Raw genomic sequence first — 19,373 nt, forward strand, 5'->3', positions numbered from 1 at the left:
TGCAACACACACGTCCCAAAAAAGAACCATTGAATGTGGTTCCCACTGGGGCTTTCAGATAAGTCAATCACCTGTGTCCTCAACAGGTGTATTTACTGAGCAATTTCAGAATAAGGAATGGAAGTATGATACTAGTGGGAAAAGACAGTGGTTGCCCCACGGAAATTTCTATTTATACTCTTCCTAAAGCAGCACCCAGCAGGCACTCGTTTGATGGAAAAGGGAACACGCTATGCTATTGACATGAAGTAGGATAAGACTTCCTGTCCTGAGCTGTTTTCACTTTGCTACGAGCCTGGGCATAAAAATGTCGCTCCAAACAGAAAAGAGTTGCACTAGCCATGCAGGAAGGCTCGTAAAGAACTACGCAAGTACCTTCCTGATTCAGGTGAGCCATAAAATCTCAGGGTTGGAAGGGCACTTGAAAACCATCTTGTCTTCCTTGCCCCTGTGACTTTAGAGACAAGTAAGCTGAGACAGGGAGAGAGTGGTGTGGACAAATGACCAAGCAGCCCACAGGCCACACAACCTATTAGTGGCTGAGCCATACCTGAAAGCCAGGCTCCAATCCTCCATGATGGCCAGTTCCAGCCCCCTACAGACAGCAATCACAGCAAACACCGTAAAATGTTCAGTCTATAAGAAAAGCATGTATTCACACCCTGCAGAGATGAAGATCTATTTTCTAGGACAGGCCATTTCCTATACTCCAGAGGAAAGGAGGAAATTGGGACAATCATTCTGTGTCATGCCAAGGACTCAGACCTTCTCTGTCCAGATGGCTTCCATGGCATCAAAATTAGAGAAGTGATTTCCATGAGTCTGGGGTACTTCCTGGACACCACACCAAAGATTTCTTGCCATCCATATACTTCTCCGAATGGCACAGCATCATTTTTTTCACTTCAGAAGTCATTGAAGGACATCTCCGCCAGAGATGGTCTGGAGGGCCTCAGCAAATGCACGGACAGAAATGCTCACTATCCCTGATTTGCTGTTACACAACATTTATTTGCTCCCACAGTGTGCCAAGGACCTGAAAACATGTCTCTGATTCATAAATAGTGCTTAGGTCTTCCATCTCAGGTTCTGGAGTTCCTTTCAAAGGAAGCTACAGGCAGCCCACGAGTTGCAGGTTCTTCCTGAGGCCTGACTCAGAGGCACATCAGCTAACCCAGGCCCAAATCCCAAAGGCAGGTCCCTTCACCTAGGCTGTCCCTGGCTCCCCTAATCTCTTTCCCACCCTCCTGAGCCAGTCTTCACTCCCATTTGGCCCCCAGTCCCCATCAAGGCCCCTCTGACCACGTGAACTAAATGGCTTGACCCTTTGACTTCAACAGTAAGTGTTCTACTCTGCACAGAAAGTTACCTGAATCAGGCAGCCAGGTATCGGATTACAAAGTTTGGCCAAGTGTGTTCCTCTGGCCTTTACATTGCTTTATTTTAAAAGCATTTTAACACTCTAAGATGACAGTCTGGCTCCTGCCAGGGCTTTCCTGCCTTAGGATCTTGAAGACATATGGGGAAGGTGTGACAAACAAAATGACTGGAGCTGTAGAATACCTTGGAAATGAATCCCAATCGTGATCAGTGATGCCTCCGACTGACAGTAGGTTTCATTACAAACAGGAGAGGGGTCCAGACTCAACATGTACACAGACAGGACTGGAAGCAACCTCCCTATTTAGACTCAGGCCAAGGTCACTGGAGCTGGCCCAGCGTGAAACAGGCATCCTAAACTTCACATGACTGCTAGAAAGTCCAAAGAGACAAAATAATGCTGATTATCCAAGAGCTTTGAAATGTTACTGTATTTAGATAACAGGTTACCCCATAATTATGTTTTCCTTGCATTAATACTAAAGCTAGCTTTCCAAATACTGAAGTTAAACCAGATTATTAGTAAACATTTGCTGTTACATAACCCACAAAGTGGCTCAATGCCATAGGGATTGTAATGAGTTATTCTGCCTAGGTTCCACACTTAATACCTAGCTCATGCTTGGCAAGTCACTTAATCGTTCTGTTGCCTCAGTTTTCCCATCTGCCAATTGGGGATAATAGCAAATACCTACCTTGTAAGGTTATTATGAGAGTAAAATACATGTAAGACACTTAGAATAATACCCAATACACGGTATTCATTTAAGAAAGTCACCTACGATGACTACTATTATGTCATTGAACAAAAACATTTTGACCATTTTCTTATTTGTGTTAGACTCTTCTAGAACCCACGCCTGCACCACAGGCCTCACTGGGAAGCTTCTTTCCAAAGAATTATTTCCAAGGCAGGAGGCAAAGCTTTGGGACCCCAAAAGAAACCCATGCCCAAGTTCACCGGGCACCTGACCACAGTCCAAGAGACTGTTCCACAGCAGCTCCACTGGTCTCTCTGGCACCAGAAGGCAAACCCCCATCCTTCACGGAGGAAAAACCACCCACAGTCACCCCCCCAAACAGCGCCTGCTACAGCAGGAGCCACTCAATAAAGCCACAGCTCACTGAGCTTCAGCGCTCCCCCCCTCCAACACCAGGCTGCTGCAAAGGTGCGGCTGCAGGGCTCTCCTGAAAAGCAGGAGTCAGTTAGGGGGAAATGCCTCTGTCCCCATGGAGGCTGCGGGCAGGGGGCCCAGAGCAAGGGGTTCAGGTGGGGATACGCCATGCAAAGGAAGGCATTCCCACATGATGAGACTCCGCGCTCTGGCATCCCCTCATCCGCAGCCACATAACCGGTCTCAGGATGACAAGCAAGGGCATGCTTCTGGTTTCTCCATAACCTGAGCATCTCCGTGTCCAAACCCCAAATCCCAATAAGCCTCAGTAGCAATTTTCAAAAGTTCTGACCAAAACTCACCCCTTAACTGGCCGGGCTGAGAGCAGTCCCAAGACCCTCCTTACAAAAAAGTCTAAGTCCTTTCTGTTTTCATCCCAACAAAGATAGACCGTCTGTACCCACAGGTGCCCTCCCTAACGTGCAGCACAGCAGCTGGGAGACCCTATTCTCGGCCTCGCCAGGGTGCTTTCCTGAGAATCAGAAGCAAGGCTGGGAATGCTGCCTTCACAACTTCCACCTGGGGGACCCACTGCAAAGGTGAGGGCGAGGGCAAATGACTGAGCAACCGTGGGGCACCCTAAGGAGGGGGCAGGAGACCACCTGGGTTTGAAAAATGTGGTTCTGGAAAGCAAACCAACCACAAAAGCAAGTAAAGGGGGGGCGGGAGGAAGGAAAGAAGGAAGAACACAGTGGTTTATCTCACCTAACACCTCCTCTTTCTCTTCCCAGCCTAATCAACACCTCCATGAACCCCTGCAAAATGTTCCATTCATATAGCACATGTGTGTGTGAGAGAATATATATACTGACAGATACTCATCATCAACAGATACTGATCACATGAGGGGAGAACATAACTTGAACTTCAGACTCACCCCAGCAGTGCCTGATTCTCTTTCACTATCAGCCTCCTTACCTATTCTGAGGCGCTTCAAAACAAAACAAACAAAAACCAACTCCTGGGCAGAAAGGGAACAGCAGCTGAACTGAGCAGCACATGCTTGGAGCATTCCCGCCATGGACTTCGGAGTATTTCTGCTTTCTTGAGCCACAGCCACCAGCACTGGACTACAGAACAGCCCTGGAGAGAAATCGCCTGTAGGGAGACACTCACAGACCCTCCCTGGAGCCACGCACCCCAGCGTGTGCAGCTGAGTCTCTGTGAAATGGACCTACGCTCAGGTAAGGCTCTGCCCACACGTGACCCAGAACACTGCGAAATTCTTCCCTTCCATAATCGCGTGGCATCCAAAGTCTTGCCTACACCTAGTACGTGCAGATGTCGATTCCGTAAGAACACATGATGGAAGGACAGAAATGGGAATGGCCAAAGCCCCATTTTCTCGTGACCACATCTCTCCTCTCCACGGTGCGCCCACACACACGGTGAGTAAACGCACACGACCGGTAGGTAAACGTTAATATCCACCATGCTCAGCCCACAGTCACGCGTGGGGAGAAAGAACTCGAGAGGGCGGCGGTGTCAGGGGAAGTGGAAAGTCGCCTGCCGGTGACCGTCCTCCCCAAAGCTCGGAGCTCCTCCCGCCCCCGCCCGGGAGCGGTGCCCACCCGCGCCCCGGGGACGCAGACCCACGCGTTGGACACGCGGGGGGCTCCGCGGAGCCGAGAACCGGACAATGAGGACGCGGCCACCAGCCTGTTCCTGCCGCGGTGGCAGTGGCGGTGGCGGCAGGAGCCGCCTGTGCACCCGTGGCCGCTGGCACCTCCACCCTTTTCTCCCCGAGCCCCACTTACGTCCCGAGGGTCTCCTTGAACTCGAAAATTTTCTTGATGTCTTCAGCTTGCTTTTTCCAGGAGGAGCTGCTCTCGCCGTTCTCCCGGGCCATGGCAGACGAGGACGGCGTGCGCGGAGGGCGGCGAGGCGGCGCGGCCGGGCGCGTGGGGCCGGGGTGGGCGCGCTGAGGAGGGGGCGCCCGGCGACCGGGGCGCAGGGGGCGGCGGCGAGCCTGTCCGGGAGGGCTGGGTCGCGCGCGTGGGGATGCTCGGCGCGGGAGCCGGAGACTTTGTGCTGCGGCAAGAGCTTCCTCTTCTGCAGTTTCCTCTTTCACTCTCGCCGCCGCCGCGGTCCCTCCCTGGCTCTTATTTCTGCTGGTCTCGGGCACAGACTTCCTGCCGCCGCCGCCGCTCGCCGGGCTCCTTTGCAGCCGGCTGCCAGCCTCACTTTCTGCTACTTTCTTGCCTCCCTTCTCCTCCCTCCCCGCCGCCCGCCCTGCTCCCTCCTCCTCCTCCCCCTCCTCCTCCTCCCGCGGGCTCCCCGCCCTCCCCGCGCGCCCCGGCCGCCTCCCGCCTCCCCGCCTCCGGCGCGCTGCCGCCTTCGGGGATGTCCTGCTCCCCGGGAGCGCCGTGCCCCGGGCGCGGGGCACCGCCGTGGGCTGGCGGCCTCGCGCGCCCTGGAGCCCCGGAGAGGGCAGTGCAGGGGACCCGGGCAGGTGCAGGGTGCCGGGGAGCGCGCGAGAGGACTCCAGCCCCTTGGGGAGCTTTATTAATTCTGCAGTCAAGTCCCAGGGGCACGAGGGCTTTCCTCCCTGGCGGCGGGAGGGGGCGCCTCTGCGTAGCGCTCCGCAGCGGCGCGGTGGGGGCGGGAGTGCGTGGCGCCTGGATCCCCGGCGCCGAGGGCGGGGGCGCTTTCCCCGCGCGCCGGGGGCCGCGGCGGGTGCGTCCCCGGGCCGCGCGGGGCTGGCGGGCGGGGGCCGGTTGTTATGGCGACGGGAGGCGGCGGTGGGGATGCGTGTGGCGGTGGGCGTTGACTCGCGGCCCGCAGCGCCGGCCCGCTTCTGGCGCTCCCGGAGCCTGCCGGTCCCTCCCGACTAGGCGACTGGAGCTAATTCGCATTGCACCAAAATCGGCGCTCGCGTCAAATTCTGGCCGGGGGAGGGGACCTCGTGGCGAAGAGAAAGCCTGGGAGCCTCGGGGCCGGGGATGCGCAGGACGCGCCAGGCGCCGCCTCGTGTTCCCTTAGAGAGCTAGACTCCCGGAGTTACCGGGCGCCCGGGCTGCGGGTGGATTCGGGGACCGCCCGGCGCGGGCTCTGTGCTCCCCGCGGGCTGCCCCGGCCCCCGGGCTGGAACTGCCAGCGGGTCTGGGCCGGCCTGGCTGGCCTGCGCTCCTCTTTGGCCCCTCCTGGCTTCTCCCTTTCTCCTCCCGCCGAAACCCAGAGACTTAGTGTAAAGTGAACGTCTGCCCCACACCCTCCTGGAGCGGAGGGCTGCCCCTCCTAGCCCTACCTGCGGCGGGCTTGGTAGGGTACCCTAAGGTGGGGCTTGTCCCTCGAAACATCTTTTCCTACTGGCTGAGAAACGAACTCAAGAGTTCCCTCTGGCCTCCCATCTCCGAGATTCTCTTCTAACTGCCCACCCTTCTCCCATGTCCACCTGTCAGCGGGGGAGCCGCGTGCGTATCCCCGTCCCCGACCTGAAGGGACTACCTCTTCTTCCAGAAAATAGTAGTTTTCCTGGTATCCAGGTTATCGCTCCCGTAGGGCCCCTCGGCTGAGTTGTGTAAACAGCCTTGTCTCTGGATTGTTGACACCTGCCCCATTTCCCCAGGACTGTTCCAATTTCACTTTAAAGGGGGGGGGGGGGGGGATGTACTCCCTGAAAAGGAAACTTAATCCAGCACCTTTTTCCTGGGTCTGACAGGGTGGATGCAGGCCCAGGACTCTCCCAGAAGCCATCAGGACCCCGCCAGCCCTTCACTCCTACTCTGACCCGGAGGAGGTCAGAAGATACCCTGGCTTCTCCCATCCCTCCACACCTCCATGCTGGTTTCCTGTCTTTCTGGGGCTGTTAGCTCCAGGCTCTCCAGGCTGGGGACAGCAAATTTGGTCTTGCTTGGCTGTTAGAAACACAGATTAAAGGGACAAACACAACTTCCAGGACAGACTTCCAAGGAAACAAGAAGATGGGGCATATAACCAAAATTCCAAGCAAACAGCACCTCTTTCAACAAGAACTGGCTTTGAGCAACTAGAATATCTTTTATTTCTGTCAAATGTTCAGTAATATGAAGAGTTGGACCGGGCATTACCTTCCCATGCTCTACTGTGAGCATTTTCTCTTCTTCCCCTCCTTCCCTTCCACTCTCCTTCTTCTTACTCAGTTCTTTCCTCTCTGTTTCACCCTTGCTCCTTGCCTAAGGATCAGCCTCCAGAGCTCTTGAAAACCATTCTCAGTCTCTGCTCTTGTCCCCAAAACTAAAGAAATGCTGATGTTTTCTCTCTTTCTCCCTATGGAAAAGAGGCTGCTGTCCAGAAGGAGCAAAAGTGAAGGGAAAGAAAGCAGGGAGTATGGCACTTGGCTCTGTGGCCGTGACTTTCTCTACCAGCCTGTTAGGTCCATGAGGTCAAGGAACACGTTGCCTTTTGCACCACTGTATGCCCAGCACCTAGCATGGTAACTTACACCTAGTAACTGATGGATGAATGGGTGTTAGGTGGATAAAGAAAACGAATTAGGACAGCTATTTGACATTTGTTGTACTGGTCGAAAGGCTGTTGAGAATTTTCTTTCTCTTCCAAACTTCGTAATGATGTTCATTCAGCATTATCAAGTCATAGTCAGCTGGACCAGGTCCCAGAGAAAAGATGCAGACATTTAATGCAGAACTGAGGAGGCCAGGCCCAGAGGAATGGATCCCAAAGGAGGTAGAAATGCCAAAGACAACTTGCGTGGCTTTAGTATGGTCACTTCTCCCTTACTGGACTCCATGTGAAATAAAAGATCTTGATCTGGAAATTGCCATAGAAAACAAAACGCATCATTTCCTAAGAATGGTTATTCCTTAGACTATACACGGCCTAATTCTGTTCACCCAAGGGCCCTCACGTAGACTGTTAACCAGTAACTGACCATTTCCTTCAGCCTGCCGTGTTTTTCTAGAGGAAAAGGTGATGGCTGCCAGGCTCATCATTCTATCCCACTTCCACGGTTAATCAGTTATTATCTATCCTTCAAAATCTCTCTGTTCCCCCCAACAATTCCACTCTAGAAAGCCCTGCCACATATTCTGGATTACTAAAGTTAGGTCCTAAGTCTTTATATTTTCTTAAAGCTCTTATAATTTTCATTAAAGGACCCGAAGAAGAGGTGCTTTTAATAACACATCATTAAAGAGTTACTAATACTGTTCCCATCAAACTTTTCTCCCACCAACCCTCCTGCCAATAGTTCAGGTTTGTGTGGCCCAAGTTCAGAACTGGGCAGATGGTGTAAGGGAAATAACTAGAAATCTAGAAAGCTAGACTTAAGTCCCAGGTCACAAAATCTGTAAAAACACTTGGCCTCTCTGGACGTATAAAATACATGTTGTAGCAGGTTTAATAGTATGTAAACTCGGTAATTTTTAGGACTTGTAAATCAATGATTTTTCTTCATTTTATGAAAAGCTCATCAAGAATATCATTAATCTTTGAAAATTTAAGAACACTTTGGTCCAAAAATGTATTGATCTAAACTATTTTATTAGATGAACTCCTATAGATACATTCTACGTGGAAAAACTTAAATCTCAACAAGAAATATTGCAGGGAAAAACATTTCTTTCTTAAAAGGTGGGTGCTATCCTCTCCATCAAATGGAGTATTTGACAACACTTTGATGTTAGAGCCTCTTCTCATAAATGCTGCAAAAGTTTTAGTGTCTTAAATTGTGTACTTAGTTCTTAGAAATCGGTAAAAGAGTTACTAGAGTATGTTTTATATACTGATGATTAACCTAAGTCATGGACAGTTTACAGGACAATGACATCTAGGAAAAGCATAACTGAGGAATCACAAAGAAGGGCCTCCTTTGCGAAAAGAAGAGAGGCATAGTCAAGAAGAAGGACTCAATATTATGACCTGGGTCATAAACTGAGTGTGATCCAAGGAAAATTCCAGCTAGCCTGCAAAATGTCTAAGGCCCACTCCTTAACATGAACCTCTTACAAACAGCTACTCATGGAGGAACTCATCTCGTTCACATGATGAAAAGTCAAGGTGGAACCAGCACAAAATCATTACAAAATTCCTCCAACTAAAACCTAAAACAAAAAAATTGGCGGGGGGTGGGGGGGGGCGGGAAGGGGGCAGAATAGGAAAAACAAGTGGCAGTGAAGACTCAACAGCAGAAAAAAAATTGCTATAGAAAAGATAAAGCCTGTGATCAAACATATCATAATTTACCAAAAAAAATACTATAAAACAAGGAAAGATGCATTTGCTCAGGAAAGATAGGGGAAGTCAACAGGAGAAATTAAAACATGAGCTGGAGAGCTCAGGAAGGAAGTAGGAAACAGTAAAACCACCATAGATACACAAGACTATCTTGGAAACAGCACAAGGGAAATTGCTAAAAACCCTTTTTAGTGAGCTAGAGGACAAATCAAGAATAGTGGGGAAAATAAAATAGAACAAAGATTAGCTAGAAAATTATATGAAACACAAAGGAAGAGCAACATATCCATAAATGGTATCCCTTCTGAAGAAACTGAAATAATGAAACAAAAAATATTTAAAGATGTTATTCAAGAAAACTTTTCAGAAATGAGGAAAGACTTTAATCAACAGACTGAAGGAGCATATCATGTACCAGAAAATGTATGGATGATCAATATAAAGATGTATCCTAGTAAAATTTACCTCTAAAGATATAATGTTTTGATTTTTGAAAATAACTTATTGTCGGGGCACCTGGGTGGCTCAGCAGGTTAAGCGTCAGACTTCAGCTCAGGCCATGATCTCACAGTTTGTGAGTTTGAGCCCCGCATCAGGCTCTGTGCTGACAGCTCAGCCTGGAACCTGCTTCAGATTCTGTGTCTCCTCTCTCTCTGCCCCTCCCCTGCTCACACTTGGTCTGTCTCTCTCTCAAAAATAAATAAACATTAAAAATAATAAATAGGGGCGCCTGGGTGGCTTAGTCGGTTGAGCGTCTGACTTCGGCTCAGGTCATGATCTCGCGGTCTGTGAGTTCGAGCCCCACGTCAGGCTCTGTGCTGACAGCTCAGAGCCTGGAGCCTCTTTCAGATTCTGTGTCTCCCTCTCTCTCTGACCCTCCCCCATTCATGCTCTGTCTCAAAAATAAACATTAAAAAAAAATTTTTTTAGTAATAATATTTTATTTATTTATTTATTTGTTTATTGTCAAGTTAACAATTTTCAAAGAAAAAATAATCAAGTGACATACATTGAAGAAAAAAACCATATCGGTCTGTTACAGACTTCTATAGCCACAGCCAGTGATAGAAGACATGTTTACAGTAAAGTCCCTAAGGAAAGTAATTGTCACATAAGAATTTCATGAGCTAACATTTACTGCATTCATATTATGCATCAGCCCTGTTCTAAATGTTTTACCATATTTATTTATTAATCTTCACATCAATTCTATGACGCAGGTAATATCCTTCTCCCCATTTCATAGTGGAGCAGACCAAGATTAGAAAGGTCAAATAACACACCCTACATCACACCACACGAGTGAATAAAACCCAAGCAGCCTGGCTCCAGAACCCTGCTTGTAACTATGGCAGTATCACATAATGGACCTCAGACGAACACTGAGAAGGTATTACTAGAAGGAGGAATGGATGTCGAGCAAGCAAACAGGAGAGATGTCCACTACAATGTAAAAAAGAGAGAGAATTGATAGTTGTTTAAAACCAAACTAGCAGAATCAAATGGCTGCTGAATCCACAAAAGTATCTTTTGGTTTTTTCACTTTTTTCAAACCTTTAAGGGACTTTTAAACAAACACACACCTTGGATACTACCTAGTATGGACATAACCTTTATCTTTCTACCTTAGACCCGAGACAAGGGTGAGACCTTGCCTGACATTCTCCTGGACCTGGATTTTCCCTCTTCTACAAGTGACATTGAGTCACAATCTTGTCAGTTCATGTTAGAATTAAGAGTCTATTCTTAACTCACTGAAGTGCATTTGGCAATATGCACAGGTGCATTTATAAAATTAAGTAAACTACAAGCAGTAAATATGCTGCCTCGTCTAAACAAAATGGCACCTCCCCTGATTTTCTACCCAGAATGGAATCTACCGCAGACATTGAAACTTCCTCAGTTTATATTGGAACTAATTCCGCACAACTAAGGGAGGTACATTTGATGATGTACATAAATTCATTTACATAAATGCATTTACAAAAACTGAGGGCATTGAGTCAATAAATACACTGTTTCATATAAGCAGAGCTAGACCTAAACACCCAACTACAACAGCTTCAAAAAACTGCCCATAAGGGTTGATTTTCTCCAAAACCTCCTATCTTTTAAAAAATCGTTTCCTCTAAAGATCATGGTCAAAAGATGGGAGCCTGATTGTACAATATTTTCTTCCTTTTAGCTATTTGAACCACAAACATGTTTGAAATATAACAGTTACTTAAATAGTGTTGAAAAAAGAAAGGAATCAACCTTTAAAAATGTCTTCCAATACTTGGTAAATTATCAGTTCTCGTATATCTGGGAGCATTGGGACAATGAATTATAACACCTTATAGTGGGTTGACCTTAATTACATCTATAAATTATTTGGAGTGTGTTATTTTCTCGGTGAGATGTTTGTTGAGCTTGTACTTTGAAATAAGACACTTTGGATAGAAAAATTAAGCACAGTTCCTACCCACAAGATGTTCAGCATCTATTAAGACATGTAAACAGATAGCAAGAATAAAATGTGATTAAGGCCTTCATGGAAGTTTGCACAGTGACTAGTGGGGAAGCACAGAATAGAGAGGATCCACCTTCCTGAAGATGTCAAAAGAAGCTTCACAGAAAGGAACTTTTGCACTGGGTCTGGAAGGATCTGGAAGAATCTGCCAAGCAGAGAAAGAACAGTGCAGATTTCAAGCAGAAGAAGAAGCACATTTTAAGGTATGAAAATCAAAGAAAGTTGTATCCATCTGAAAAGCCTGGTGTCCATCCCAGAATCATAGTGACTCATAATGACCAAGTTTGTTTCTCACATCCATCATAAATTGGTTGGGGGCTGACAGAGCAGCCACCATCTTAAGCTTTGCCAGTTGCTATGATGGAAGGAAATCCAGCCAGGTCTTGCACCAGCAGTTAACTGTCCTGTCCTGGAACCGATACACATCACTTCCACTCCAAGTATTGGCCAGAACTATTGACACAGTCTCTCCCAACCAAAAATGGGCCAGGAAGTGCCATCTTGTCAGGGACCCAGAAGCCTGAAGGAGATTTGGCAAAAGCACTCATGGTTGCCACAAAGGCTGTGCATTCTGGAACTGGTTCTGTGCATATGGGGACACAGCGCAGCAAGCTGAGAGGGGAACGAACACAGACAAAGCTGGAGGAAATCTAAGGACCTGTTTGTGAAAGCCCTAACTTGCTCTTCCTTTGAGCCACCAAATAAATTTTTTAAGTGCTTCAGCAAGTATGACAACCAGGGTTGAAAACCTAGCAACACCCCACCCTGCATTTCAGTAATGGCTCTGTCACCCACACAAAGAACACGGGCTTGTGGTGGCTTTTCTAATCCTGGCCAACCACAGCCTTAACCACAATAGAACCCTGTACACCTCTGAAGGAATTCAGGCCAACAGCTCCAGAGAAAATTGCAATATTGCTTCCTGCATTCCTACTTTTGATGTTAATAATAAATTTCAATTTCTAGTCATTAAGGAATCTTGAAGTCTGGGTGAAGTGCTAGGATGTGCCAAAGATGGACTGATTAGCCAGGATTCTAAAATGCAATCTCCCATTGGGGTATCTCTGCAGGTGTTAGTCTCAGGTAGTCAGAAGCAATTCACTGAATCTTAACTCCAGTAGAGCTGTGGCCATGGAATTATGTTACTGATACACCATGCTAGTGACTTTGCAAACAGCTGATGCAGGAAACAAGCCAAGAAGCAACTGGGTGTGTCCATGGGTCTGGCAAGAGTCCTTTGCATGTTCAGTGTTTTTGCCGTGGGGCCATAGGGAGACAGCCGAGGGGGTGCAATGAAGGGCTGTCTAAAACAAGACTCTGGTTAAAGACAGCTAGCTTGTGTTTCAACCCTGGTGCACTGAATACAGAGTGCAAACCAGAACAAGGCGTGGTGCAAGATGCAAGAACCCAGTCTCATCTGATGTCTAACACATTCCCTGACTTCAGGCATTTTCCAGTCCTTTCTTCAAATGAGGATAACATATGGGGATGGAGAAGATAACATCTGCAAAGCACTTTGAACTTCTCAGAAGAAAGGCACTAGATAAACATAAGGTATTCATAGTATGCATCTTTTTCTCTTAATAGCTGTCACATCTGGCTCTTTGTTGTTGTTGTTGCTGTTGTTGTTGTTGTTGTTGTTGTTTGCCTCAGTTATAAATGAAAGAAAGGCCAAAAAGAAAACATATCCCCACCAAAAATATATCTACCCACAAGACTTCTACTATTGTTGCATTTTATATTAGATGTAAATAATCTTGGAATGTCACAAGATTATTGTTTCCCCCAGGGGGTTTCTAGCTGAAGGAAACCTATCAATTAACTACATCCTGCCAATACATTATTCCCTGAGAGTGTCTTGGCACCGTGGCATTAACTCTTCGGAACCAAGACTTTAAGAATCTATAACCGGAAACAGTATCAGTTTTTATATTTAAACCTACAAGTGGAGACAAATATTTGTATAAAAGCAAATGTCTTGTTGCTTAATTTAAAGAAAAAAAAAGATATGCTCCTTCAAGCTGACAAAGTGTCCCTGTCGGCCACCAGGGAGCTACTATTTCCCCAAGTGTTTCTGAAAACAGGAAAAGGGGAAGGGGAAATAAATATCCAGCCAAAAGTGACAGGTCAAAAAAAATCAGCTAAAGGCTTCTCAGCATTCCTGGTCCAAATGCTTTTCCCAGGGCTCACAGATGGAGGCATCCATGGAATTTACACCTTCAGTGGACATAAACCAGCCCGTGGGATTGCTGGGGTGTTAACTACACCCGTGACAAAATGTAGGCACTCTACCGAGAGCAACCACCTGCCTTAAACGGATGCACTTAGGAAGGAGGTTTACATGGCCGGCCTCGAGAAGAGTCTTTCTGCGGATAAAATGTACATGGGAGCTCAGGGAGGGCTGCTGAAGCCTAGGCCAGGGGAGTCTGAGAAGCAACTCATCTTCTCTCATTCTCCTCCCTGGAGAGGCCAGGCCTCCCAAATCTTAGTCCCCTCAAGGTTAACAATGCTGTTTCCCGCTGAACCAGCCAGAAACAACACTGGAAGTGGGTTTATTTTTACCCCGGGCTTTGTCATCTATCATTACGGAAAAACTAAGAGACAGGTTTTGGCTGAGTATCCTACAGAATATTCAAGATCTCCAGGCAGGATTTGGCCCTCCCTCTGCCGCATTTATCTTATTTGGAATGGCCTTCTTCTCCCTGCCAATGCGCCTCATTAGCAAGGATATTTGTATTCAAGAGGCGGTCTCCCTGGTCAGGCACCTAAGGGATCCTGCCATGATATCAAGATGCAGCCCTTGTGAGGTCATAGCTTCTTTCCTGGAAACAAATTATTGGCACCTGGGATGACGTGGTATATATAACTGAAGGGGAGTGGGGAGGCAAGTTTAGAAATCTCTTGCAGATTTCTTCAGCACACATACATAACTGGCTTTTCTCTCCGGATTCAGGTATATTTCACTTCAGGAGGTCTGCAAGATGGAAACTATATTACCTACTGATTCGATGCCTTCTCAAACCACGAGGCCCAGTTGTGTGAGGCACTTCTTATCTCCTACATTATATTCAAACTATTCGTTTTTGGTTCCAGAGTCCTCTGTTCATGGCGCTAGGCATATATCTCCTTTCTCACCTTCCTTTCCAATCAAGCAAATTTGACGGGAGCCTCTCAGAGCAAATCCAGAATGACTTAGGAATTGGTGACCGCATGCCCAACACTATGCTGAGCCCAGACAGAGTCCTTTGCTCTCTCTCGTTTCCACATCTAAATCCAAGCTCCTTCCTATTTCCAATTGATTTTCCCCACGCACCACACTACGGCCCACTCTTCTCAAACTCAACAAAGACTTCTTTTGACAGATGAGGAAACTGAGCCATCCAACTTGCCCAAAGTCACACATCTACACAGAAAGGAATGGGGCCTACAGCGAAGTTCTAACTGAAAGAAAACCCACTAGGATATATCACCTCCAAGAGGAAAATAAATGGAGAAGACAGCTTTGGGTGAAAGCCAAGTGTAACCATCCACGCGTGACCTTTACATCTCGAATTCCAACTCTCAAGCAAAAATCCTTATGGCAAAACCTATGTTTCTCAAATAAATACATTTATTTATAAATAAGAACTAAAGCCAAGTTCAGAAACAAAAGACAGGTTTCCCCACGCTATGCAAAAGCAGAGCGTTCCTATGAAAACTTTCATAAGCCAAAATGATGTAAAGCAAAGAAACAATTACCATTAACTTATGTGGAAAAATTTTTGAGCATTCCCAGACCCAAAAAATAACCTCTGTTAGGCTTTTCTGATACCCTAGGACATATCTTAATGAACAGATGCACAAAATAAATCAAGATCAAGTATAGGTGCTCACAGATATGGTATATTTTTTTCAATAATTTTTTTAATGTTTATTTTTGAGAGAGAGAGAGAGAGAAAGAGATACAGAATGTGAGTGGGGGAGGGGCCGAGACAGAGGGAGACACAGAATCCAAAACGGGCTCCAGGCTCTGAGCTGTCAGCACAGAGCCCAATGAGGGGGCCCGACCCCACAAATGGTGAGATCATGACCTGAGTCAAGTCCTAGGCTTAACCAACTGAGCCACCCAGGCACCCCTAGACGTGGTCTAACTCTGAGGCAATAGATGATGAAATACAGAGTGTAGTTCCCCAGGAAGGGGCTCGGCAGGGCCCTCCCCCCCACTGCTGAGGTGCACGCTGGCTCTGTGATGGCGGACTGCAAACAAATGCTGAGCCCCATTTTTGTTTCCCACCTTTTTCTCAAATTTTCAAACAGCAGAGGATACCTGTACCCTGGTAAAAGTTTAAGGCCTATATAGATCACTCCCTGGTCCTGAGAATGGCACGGCTAGCTCGGCTGTCCGCCGTGTGTTGAGAAAGCAGGGTTTCCCCAGCACTCCTTTGAGCACTGACCCCTCAGGTCTCTCTAGGACACTTTTGCTCTAGGCATTTCCACGGGGGGGGGGGGGGGGGGGGGCGGGGAGGGTAAGTCACTGGGTAATTATTTTATTTATTTATTTATTTATTTATTTATTTATTTATTTTTAACGTTTATTTATTTTTGAGACAGAGAGAGAGCATGAATGGGGAGGGGCAGAGAGAGAGGGAGACACAGAATCGGAAGCAGGATCCAGGCTCTGAGCCATCAACTCAGAGCCCGTCGCGGGGCTCGAACTCACGGACCGCGAGATCGTGACCTGAGCTGAAGTCCGACGCTTAACTGACTGAGCCACCCAGTTGCCCCAGTCACTGGGTAATTAAAACCCAAGAAGCTGGGCGTGTGGCTCTGATTTTGAATCAAGGCAGCCTTCACAATGTCCAGTTACAACTCAGAAAGCCGGCACTTGCTCTGGAATCCGTGAATTTTGCTCCGAGATGGCCCCTGCATGACCAAGCACCAAGCTTTGATTTCTTCTTCATTACCATACCAGCATCTCTCCCATCAAGTAAACAATCATAATGTAAGAATTCTATCAGCCTAAACCCTCCTCCAGATCCCTGGCAGAAGGTCAGTGGGGGTTTTTCCTCTGTTGCTTGGCTGACTCAGATCTCTCCTCTCCGTGTTGCTGCCTGAGGAGGCCGAGGTTCCAGGTTTTCTGGTTTCAAAATAAATTGGCAGAAATCTGAAGCCATGCCAATACCGCCCTCCTGCCCGCAGGCAGCTGGGTCCCAGTGGGAGGTCTCTTAGCAACCAGGCTCAAATCAAATATTTGGGCGTCTGGACACATTCTGATTGGAATGAGCTCATGAACAAAAACTTCTCTCTTTCCCTCAACGCAGCTACTGAGAGTTATGAAAAGATGCTGAGTCCCTCGGTTGCCTCCCAGTACTGGATGAATCTGTGACTCACGCAGAACGTTACATTAGAGGCAGCCCCAGACTGGCAGGCCAGAGATCCGACTTCTATTTCTGGGTTGATATGTATCCTTGGACAAGACACTTGAACTTTTTGTTGCTGTGCCTACACAGAGCCCAGAGTTTTAATTTGACCTTCTGCATGCTGCCTGTTCACCAGAAATCAGAATATTCACAGGCTCACAAAGGGCATGAGCTCCAGTTAAATTCAGGAGGGAACCAGGAGGAAGGAGGGTGTCAGACCCCTCTTCCTCCATCTGCCACCTTGTCCTATCCCACCTCAGCCTTCCCCCAAAATGCCAAACGGCCAATGGAAGGGAGAAGGGGGCCAATGGGTGCTAGCCAAGAGCTTCACATCTGTTCCTTTCTAACCCCAAATCTCAGGTTTATACTATTCCTGTGTACTCAGGAAAAGACTAAATACTTCGCATTTGGCTTTGGGTGATAATTCAAATCAATATCCTCATGCACCAGGGGAGGCTTTATCTCAGTTTTTGCATCTATGAACTAGAGCCTTTAAACCCTACTCTCCTGATCTTCTGAGAGATGGCTAGTCAGGGCTTCCCCCTCCTCAGCCAGCACACCCACCCCTCCTACCTCTGGAAACCCATCACAATTACTGATGGTACCACCCCGCTGGCCCCTGTTGTTGCTTCTTTCTGTGGGCAAAGATGCCTACCCTCTCCATTGAGCCTCCAAAGGCAGATGCCATGCCTTATACCCCCTTATCACTTTTTTTAATGCTTTTTTTTTTTTTAGAGAGAGAGAGAGAGAGAGAGTGTGTGAGCGGGGAATGGGGAGAGAGAGGAGACAGAATCCGAAGCAGGCTCCAGGCTTTGAGCTGTCAGCACAGAACCCGACGTGGGGCTTGAACTCATGAATTGTGAGATCATGACCTGAGCCGAAGTCGGACACTTAACCCACTGACCCACCCAGGTGCCCCAAGAGGAATGTGATCTTCTAAATAGTAGAAGCTGTTATGAAGATTTGAGCTTGGACCCCCCCCCCCCACAAGAGTACACTTTTCCAATAGGTTTTCATTTTAAAATACACACAGCAACCCTTTCTCCTAGTCAGTGTTTACCGAGTATCTACTATGCATCAGGAATTTTTAGGGAAACAACAGTGAAAAATAAATTTGCCATCCTTACAGCTCTTCCATTCTAGTGTGGGACACAGGTAATAAACAAACATGTTGTTGTACCACTTAACAAAAAACTGTCACATTTTAATTCTACAGCCATACCGTCAAGTAGCTAGGGTTTCATGAACACATGTGCTAAACGTGGGAGCAAACCTGGCCAACATCAGCTAGCTGGTGAGTGTCAGACCTGGGATTTAAAGCTACATCATCTGGTACTTGCGCTTCTGGCAATGGTGGACGAAGTAATTAAGAGCAACCCTCCTACCAAAGGCAACTTAAAAAGTTGGATGAAATATTTGCTTAATTTTCTTAAAAGCAACAACGCAATAATAAGGTAGTGAAGATACACCTGCCAAAAACTAGAGAGGACAAAACCCAGAGAGCTTTGCCAGGCCCACAAAGCTTTTATCCTAAGGCATTTGTCAATCTAGAACAAAAAAAAAAAAAAACTTTGAGAATGAGGTCTTATTCTGATAGCCTCACAAGGCTGAAGCCCAGAGACTACCAAAGCTGAGGGTTCACATCAACCACTTGCCATTTTAAGTTGGGTTGCCAGGGTGAGGGAGCAAGGGAAGGCTACAGCCCTCAGTCTCATAGACCAGTTCCCAGCATCATTGGGTCAAGGGAATCTCCAGCTTTGCACTTTGATTCAGGTAGCTTCAGACAGGAAGTGCTCTCGGTGCCTGGCAGACACAAGGGAAAGCCTCTCCAGAAGAAGATTCCACAATTATTCATATTTTTTTTCAATGCCTAATGTATTTGTTTCAATGTCAGGACATTGTGAGTAAAAACAGCAGAAACTGCCCAGAATGCCAACAGGCCCACAAAGACTTCAGAAATGGGTGTTCTTTGATACAGACCACTAAACAACTCCACCTACTATAGTCAGAAATATAAATGCCACACTTGAACATTTTTACAGGGAACTGGAAACTAGAAAATTATGTAAAAGATTTTTTTAAAAGAACCAAATAGACACTCTTAAACGGAGAAACTCCCAAACGACTACCAAAGTCAAAAACCCCAGTGGCTGGGTTAACAGCAGATTATCACAGCTAAAGTGAGGATTAGTGAGCCAGAATATAGGTCAGAGATAACTTCCAGAATTCAGCTAAGGGGGGGGGCGGGGGGGGGGGGTACAAAAGGGAAAATATGGAAAAAAAAAAAAGCAGAAGACATTGAAAACATGGAACAACATTGAACTGGCAGGTGGAAAGGAAGGAAATGTTGGAACAAAGGCAGCATTTCCAGAACTGATGGCAGACATCAACTTACGGTTTCAAGATTCCAACTAATCCCAAGCAACCTGATTTTTTTTTTTAATCCACACCTAGATGCAATGAAAGAAACCGTAAACAACCAAAACCGGAGCAGTCTTGAACCTGATCACCTGAGGCCGAGTTCGGCTTTCTTCCCATCCCATCAAGGCCCTTTCCCACGGAGGTCTTGCTTTTCTTCCACTGTCCCCACTCCCCCTGAGCAAGTGGCAATCCATCTCAGTTTCCAAGTGGCCCTCTTTTCACATGAGCAGAAACACTAGTGGTCTCTAGAACATTTCTAACTGCTGCACCTAGTGAGCAGTAATCAGAAGAATGGAACGTGCTTGTAAGCCA

At 47.2% G+C, this 19,373-nt stretch overlaps 1 protein-coding gene across 6 annotated transcripts in view; it reads right to left on the reverse strand.

The window, feature by feature from the left end:
• Positions 1-19,373, reverse strand: part of CAMK1D (calcium/calmodulin dependent protein kinase ID) — a 502,732-nt gene that overhangs the window by 426,523 nt on the left and 56,836 nt on the right. For 2 of the 6 annotated variants that reach the window (XM_058681888.1, XM_058681889.1), the window contains exon 1: positions 4,313-4,791. The exons of 1 other annotated variant lie outside the window; for it this stretch is intronic. In XM_058681888.1, the coding sequence (XP_058537871.1) occupies positions 4,313-4,404 (92 nt within the window). In that variant the 5' untranslated portion in view covers positions 4,405-4,791. Of the gene's footprint in view, positions 1-3,473; positions 3,582-4,312; positions 4,792-6,002; positions 6,131-19,373 lie in introns of those variants that run through there. 3 more of the 6 variants (XM_058681890.1, XM_058681887.1, XM_058681893.1) reach the window with 3 other exon arrangements.

Source organism: Neofelis nebulosa, chromosome 8, assembly GCF_028018385.1.
Source record: "Neofelis nebulosa isolate mNeoNeb1 chromosome 8, mNeoNeb1.pri, whole genome shotgun sequence".
Classification (NCBI taxonomy): domain Eukaryota; kingdom Metazoa; phylum Chordata; class Mammalia; order Carnivora; family Felidae; genus Neofelis; species Neofelis nebulosa.